Source organism: Prionailurus bengalensis, chromosome A3 (assembly GCF_016509475.1).
Source record: "Prionailurus bengalensis isolate Pbe53 chromosome A3, Fcat_Pben_1.1_paternal_pri, whole genome shotgun sequence".
NCBI lineage: Eukaryota > Metazoa > Chordata > Mammalia > Carnivora > Felidae > Prionailurus > Prionailurus bengalensis.
In genome coordinates this window covers 23,935,980-23,943,412 of record NC_057354.1, presented here as the reverse complement: position 1 = coordinate 23,943,412, position 7,433 = coordinate 23,935,980, and the positions used below count along the sequence as shown (strand labels likewise).

The 7,433-nt window shown below is 47.1% G+C and overlaps 1 protein-coding gene across 3 annotated transcripts in view; it reads right to left on the bottom strand.

Moving 5' to 3' along the window:
* Nucleotides 1-5,226: 5,226 nt before the first annotated feature.
* The window catches only part of LOC122497522 (ubiquinol-cytochrome-c reductase complex assembly factor 1), a 103,077-nt gene continuing 100,870 nt past the window's right edge, over nucleotides 5,227-7,433 (bottom strand). For all 3 annotated transcript variants that reach the window (XM_043604669.1, XM_043604670.1, XM_043604671.1), the window contains one exon: nucleotides 5,227-6,737. In XM_043604669.1, coding sequence (XP_043460604.1) covers nucleotides 6,603-6,737 — 135 coding nt within the window. In that variant the 3' untranslated portion in view covers nucleotides 5,227-6,602. The remainder of the gene's footprint in view (nucleotides 6,738-7,433) is intronic.

The following is a 7,433-nucleotide window of genomic DNA, read 5'->3' as shown; positions in this document are numbered from 1 at the left end:
AAGTCTCCAACTCTCTTCTAGCACTTACATATTCCATCACTCCCCCCGCCCCCCAACACTGTTTGACATTACAGGTCAGTACTTGAAGACTCCCTTTCTAGGAATTCTCCATTCAGGATCTCTAGGACCTTTTCTCCCCTCAATAGATGGATGGTAGATTTGTGTGTGTGTGTGTGTGTGTGTGTGTGTGTGTGTGTGTTTGTGTGTGTCTGTGTGTGTGTGTGTGAGAGGCCCTTGACCTGGGAAAGGTGTAGGTCCTAGGCTCACCAGCATAGCTCAAGGGAGGTCTCCTGGAAGCCACAGATGATTTGTGATGGCTGGTTAACACTGGGACAGGAGTGCGTGGGTAGACGATCATGGTCAGGGCCCCAGGGTCTGGCTTACCCCTGCCTAAGGCCAAACCAGTGGTGCGGTGGACAAGCCATAGTGGGATTCTGTGGGAAGGCTAGAAATAGGCAGAACCAGGGCAACAACTACAGGAGGGCTGCTCCCAAAGGAAGAGTTCAAACACTTCGGACTCTCCAAAAACCCACTAGCTCCCTTTCCTTTCCCCTTCACCCCAATGACCGGTAAACTCCAGGTTCCCTGGATACCAGCATGAGCTTGCCCTTTCCCTCTCAGCCTCCTCACCTCAGAAATCCCTTGTGCCCCATTTGTACTCCAATCTCTGGTCACAGGAAAAGTTCCCTCCTCCCCTCCAAAGCCAGGCCCTTGTTCTCAAGACCAGGCTTCCACTTTCAGAAGGATCTCATAATTCCTAACACTTATGGGAAGTTTCCTACTCCATCGGGTGCTTTACATTTACTCAGGCTCCTCCTCACCCGCCCATGCACATCTTCATTTTTCTGTGCTTTAAATACCTTAGTTCTTACCGTGCTCTCCTAACTCCTGCCCAATTTTCCTCCATTTCTTTTCAGCTAGGCACTTATCAAGATACCCTGCCTTCTTAATCCTTTACAATGTCTGTATTCTCTCAAAAATCTTGTTCCTGGAATAGTCTAAAACCCTTAAGCCTCATTCACTTACTCCCTGGCCCCTACTCTGCAGCACGCATCATTAAAAACCTCCTCCTTCTGGAAGTTCTCTCCCCTGGCTTCTACCCCAGCCTCTACTTCCTATGCTGGTTCTTGCTCTTCCTACCCAACCCCCGCCTTCCCCCCGATGCTTTCTCCCACACTGACCCCACTTTCTGGTCAACCCTCTACATTTTACCTCTGGGAGCTCATCTATTTTCATGATTTCAAGTGTCCTTCTATACCCAAGACAAGTCCAAAGTCCTTAGTCCCTCTATCCTAATCATCTCCCAAGGTTCAGCCCCTCTCTATGCCCTTGCTCTCCCTGGGGCACCTTCCACCAGACCTGCCCCCATACAGACATAACCAACACACACCAAAAGCAATGGGGTAGGGCTCAAAAGACAGGAGACTGTTCAGCTTTGCTACAGAGTCACTTTGCACCAATTAGTGGCTTCTTCTCAGTGAACCTGTTCCCCTACTATACGATGTGGGCAATAATCCCTGCTCTATCCCATAGGATAATGTAATTAGCACTTGGAAAAAACACAATACAGAAGATTCTTCTTTTTGAGTTTCCCTCTTCTGCCCAACATGGCCATCTCTTGGCTCCCAGGAGAGCTCCAGGCTGCTTTCTTCAGGCTCCAAGAGCAGGGAGGCATCAAGTCCCGATGATTTCTTCAAAAATGTTTCTGGAGTTTGAATTTCCCTTTAACTTTCCAAGTTTATTAATTTATTTTGAGAGAGAATGAGTGTGAGCAGGTGAGGGCAGAGAGAGAATCCCAAGCAGGCTCTATGCTGTCAGCATGGAGCCGGATATGGGGCTCGATGCCATGAACCGTGAGATCACGACCTGAGCCGAAACCAGGAGTCGGACACTCAACCAACTGAACCACCCAGGAGCCCCTGAACTTCCCTTTGAATTCCTACAATCACCCTCCAGGCCCTCAAACCTAGTTGGCTAGTTCCTGACTGAGCCAATCCACCTTGCACACCACCGAACATCTCTACTCCAATCAGGTCACAGTCCTTACTGAGAATGCCTGCCAGATGCTGTATTACCCAGGCTACCCCCATTTGTGGCCCCACCTGGCTCTCTGCAACCTTTTATTCCCTTAGCAAACCACTCGGCTGGACCACGTGAGTCTGAAGGGCTTCCTATTCTGGGCCTTCTCCTGGGCAGCTCATTTCCTGTTTCACTTTCCACCTACCTAAACTTTGCCCATCCTTATGTCCCAACTCCCTTCAAGGCTTTTCTGATGTCTAACCCCCTTGTTCTGACATTTCCTGTTAGTGTGTGTATGTGTCTACATAAACCCACATGGCTGGAATATCGCATGTTTCTTTTTACTTTTTTAAGTTGTAGCAATAACTGCTCCTTTCCCCATCTGGTATTCCTTTTCTAAAACCAAATGCATTGGACTCGGGTCACAGAACCACCTGAGTCTGCATGCAGAGTAAATCTGGGTCCCCCTGAGCTTCATGCAGTTTCCCTCAATGGTAACAGGAGTTTAGCAACACTTACCTCACAGATTTGTCACTGAGGATTAAAAGTGGTAACAAGTGAAAATACTAAGCAGTGTCTGAGACAAAAACAGAAATGGAAAAGATACTGGCTGAATTGTGGCCTTGGCTTTAATCTCAGCTTGTTGTAAGAAACAGCAATTATTTATGGTTCTCAAACTTTTAGGCAAAACTGAAATCTTAAGAGGTACTATTCACAACGTTGTTCAGTGTTTCTCATTTATAACCCATACAGTATGTATGTTCTTCTCTGAAAAGAAACAATTTATTTCTTCTGATGAAGAAGTGTACTTCCTTTTATGTGACAATGGGACCTATATAACCTTGACTCCCATTTCTGCTTTTGGCTGCCAGGAATCTCAGAGCACGGTTTTATATTGTTGCAGATTTCTTTGCTAACCTGTGGGAGGCAGTGTGGGATGGAGAAAGAACAAGGACCCGGGGGTTGGAAGATGTGGACCAGGGCATCCTGGGTCCCTTCTTCCTCTGTCTGGATGAGCCTCCAGGTCTCTGTGACCCTTGGTCCCTTCACCTGTGCAAAGGGGATAAGAACGATGAGGATACCTATTTTATAGGACTGCTGTGAGAAAATGCATTAAAACCACTTCATAAATTACCCCCAAAATCCTATGAAAGTTGGTTATTAGCAGCACAGGTTCTTTCTTTTTTTTTTATTCGATATTTTTGAGGGGGACAGGCAGAGACAGGGAGACACAGAATCTGAAGCAGGTTCCAGGCTCTGCGCTGTCAGCACAGTGCGCCTGACATGGGGCTCAAACTCACAGACCACCAGATCATGACCTGAGCCGAAGTTGAATGTCTAACTGAGTAAGCCACCCAGCCACCCCATTCTTTTTCTTTTTTTTTTTTACTTTTAAAATTTGTTTCTTATTATTTTTATTTTTTAAATGTTTCTTTTGGAGACAGAGCATGAGCGAGGGAGAGGCAGAGAGGGTGACACAGAATCTGAAGCAGGCGCCAGGCCCCAAGCTGTCAGCACAGAGCCCGATGCAGGGCTCGAACTCATGAACCACAAGATCATGACCTAAGTCAAAGTTGAACACTTAACCAACTGAGCCTCCCAGGCGCCCCATTAATTTTTATTTTAGAGAGACAGCCAGCGTTGAGTGAGGGGAGAGAGGCAGAGAGGGAGAGAGAATCTTAAACTGGCTCCACATTCAGGGTGGAGCCGGACTCAGGGGTCAATCCCCAGCCCCAGGATCAAGGCCTGAGCCAAAATCAAGAGACTGATGCTCAACCAACTGAGCCACCCAGGTGCCCTTAGCAGCACAGGTTTTCTAACATGATTATTTCCCTTCCCTGCCTCCCAATATTTGCACCTTATCTTTTAAACTTTGTTCTAATCATTTTGCAGTTTTATTGTAACTGTGTCTCTTAATTTGCTATGATCCTTTCAGGAAGTATACAGAGTACAAATAAATGACAAAATTATTTCTAGAGAGTATTCTCCCTGAGGGCAAGAAACATCCTTCATTTGTTTTGTATAATAACAATTTACAGTAGAAAAACATGTAGCTAGGGGTGCCTGGCTGGCCCAGTCCGTAGAGTGTTGACTCTTGGTCTTGGGGGTCATGAACTCGAGCCCCACATTGTAGAGATTACTTAAAAAAGAAAGAAAGAAAGAAAAACATGTAGCTACAGAAAGAACATTTAGCTCTCATTCCTATGCAAAAGCCAACGGAGGTACTTTGTACTGAATTGTTAAAATAAGCTGAACTGTGGGTCAGAGAATGATCCAGAAAGGGACTTTTTTTTGTTGGGCTTGTACTAATAATGACTGATGATCTAGTCATTCATTCCTTCTGTCATTTAGCAAAGCTTATTCTGATGCCTACCGTGAGTCAGGCACTCCTGGGACACTAGAAAAACAAAGGTGACTGACTTCACAGTGCCCACTCTGAGGGAGCTAATGGTGCAGGATGATGGGTGTGTATGTAAAAACTAGTTTCCACCTGGGACAGACAAGGTAGGATGGGGGGGTGGGTATTTGAGGATACACAGGATTTCTCTAGTCTGAAGAGGAAACAAGGATTCCAGGTAGAGGAAACATACAGGGTGGTCTCTTCAGGTAACCCCAAATGGTTCAGTTTCCTCGGAGAAGAAATGAGTTAGAGACTCAGAAACAAGCACAGGTCAAATTAAGAAGAGCCTTGCAGCCTCGAGGAGCCTCGATTTTATCTTGAAGGGGAGGGGGTCGTGTACTCGGTGAAAGATGCCGGCAGGCAGGAAGTGAGGGCTTTGGGACATCCCCAACATGACAGATCCAATTTGGCTCTTTAAAACGCAGCTCTGTATTACAAGTTGCAGTGTTTGATGATTACTCATCTTATGGAGACAGGACTTGGCTCTGCAGGCAGGACCATCTGCTGCTGGAGACATTCATAAACGGCCTGTATGAACATAGGCCAACTGGGATGCTGAGAAAGGGAATCAAGTTCTGGACCAGGGTTGAACTAAGAGACCTCTAAAGTTTCTTCTAAATCTGCAATTCCGTGATTCCCATGCAAGCCCAGTAGCTGAACTGGTGCTGTGGGCTGGGATCTGCGGCTGGGGAGCTGCCCTGGGCAGCAAATGGGTTAAGGCTCAAGTAACTTTTATATATGAATTAATGTGTGGAGTTGGGAGCCAAAATCTGTTCCATTAATTTTTCCATCCATTCCAGGAGCAGTTAGGTACACACAGTAAAGTTTATTTTGGTGCATGGTATACTTCACTCCATTAAAAATAAATTAATCAGCAAATTCCTGCCTGGCTCAGCTCTGGTTTATGTAAATAGTGCCCAGCTGTAATGAGTTACAAGGTGTTATTATCTCACACACACAGAGGAGGCTTCACTCTAGAACTCCGCTTGCAACAAAAGCATCTTAAATAAACTCAGAGAAGGCGGTCTGATTTGTAATGTTTTCACAGAAGTGGGATATACCTCACCCATATAGAATTTCTTTATATGACTCATTTTATAGCAAGTTAAATGAAGGAAGTTTGATGGGGGAAGGAGGGGCAATATGGTTCCCCGCCCCCTTCCTTCAATGCAAAGAAAATCTCCCAAGAGATGACCCATACTCAGGGAGGAGGCAACTGACCCTCAAGAGCACAGACCAAGGTGGCTCTGTAGCACACGCTCTAGAAGTTAGGAAGGAGCTAGAAAGCTGGGCATGGGGGTGGGCCCTGGGATGGTACAACTAAGCCAGAAAAAAATATTCTCTTTGCCCCAGTATCTCACATAAAGGAGTCAAGAGAGGAAAAGACAGCATGTCCCTCACCCCATTCAATAGGGAAGTGACAAAGAGGCCTATGTTCTTGGGTCTTCTTTCCAAACAACTCAGGATGTGACAAGCCCCTTGGCCATCAGAAGCCTCCTGGATCCCAGAGGATGGAGCCTGGCAGGCTATGCCTTGGGCACAACAGTGACATCTCCATGAACTGGAGGCAAGAACAGCAGCAGAGATCCTCTTGACCCTCTCCCCATCCTGTCTCTGAGGTGGGTGATGCTCCTCAGCTTATGGCAAATGCCATCTCAGATAAGTTTCTAAAAAACCCTAGAATAAAGAGTCATTGCAGAGATATGTCTCTGTGTCTTTTAATGGCCAACTCAACCCCATGGCTCAAAACCAGAGGACAGAGTGTGGTTACCCGTCTTGACTCAGCAGCATTCCAAACTGCTCCTTTGCCATGGTGGGCCCTTGGTGGAAGTGTACCGTTTCTAACTTACCACCATCCCTCTGCAGCCTTTGGGAAAAGCTGTCAATCACATAGTTACTGGAGGGGATTAGGGGAGTGTGTGCTGGGGAGCTCTTGCTCAGGGCTTCTCTTGAGGGAGAGGATATCTCAGAAGAACTAAGGGTTCTCCCAGCACTGTACCCCACCAGATCAGGCTCCTGGGCATATTAAAAGGAAAATCAACACAAATGGGGCCAGGTATTTGACAGATGCTGTTCAAAGGTCAGTTCAGGCCACTTTCTGCAGGGTTCTGGGCCAAACAAGCACCTCTCTCCTGGCAGTTCTTCAAAGCCAGCTGGCCAGCTGTTCAGAGGGACCAGTCCATCAAAGACCCTCGTCGTTATAAGTTGGGGAATGGGGCTTCAGGACACTCTGAGGATTCTTCTCCACTAGAGGGCGCCAGCTCACCTCCCCTGTCAGAAGCAGATCCTCCCCATTCATGGAGTCCAGGTACTGCATCTGCAACAGGGACAGCAAGAAACAGAGGGCAGGGACAAGGGCAGGACAGACATGAGACGGCAGAAGGAATCAGTCTTCCAATGGAGAGGATGGGGAGGGAGTTTGTGGGGGGTTCTGACAATACCAGCTCCCAGTCAGCAGGTCTCTGGTCTTCCAGATTATTTCCTTAGAGAGGGTTGGGAGAAACTAATCACTGGGGAAGCTCACTGGGAAGGCTTTAGAGAATTCCCCATCATACCTCTAATAACCAAAACAGACACACAAGCCCTGACTTTCTGGACTGCAAGAACTTTTCAGGGAGGATGTATTGGGAGAGACATGTCCTTGGGATGTGTGCATGTGTGTGTAAGTTTATCTGTCCATTCAGGGTAGTGATGTTACTAAAGTGAGCCAATTCCCTTCTCTGAGGTTTAAGTCTCCTTGTGTGAAAACAGGGAATAGTAACGTGTACCCCCACAGGACTCAGGAAAAGATTAAATGCTTGTAACTGCTAGTCGCTGGAACTTTTTCTGGGGCCTTGACCACACGATTAGTGGGCCGCCATGCTTGCCAGTGGGCCCAGCTTCACCCACCATGACGACTGGCAGTTTCTCTGAGAGAAATGTGGAGAAGGGACAACTGTGATGGACAATGGGCGCAGCTTCAGGGAAGGTGAGGTTGGGCAGTTCCACAAGAAGCAGGTGATCTAATGAGAGG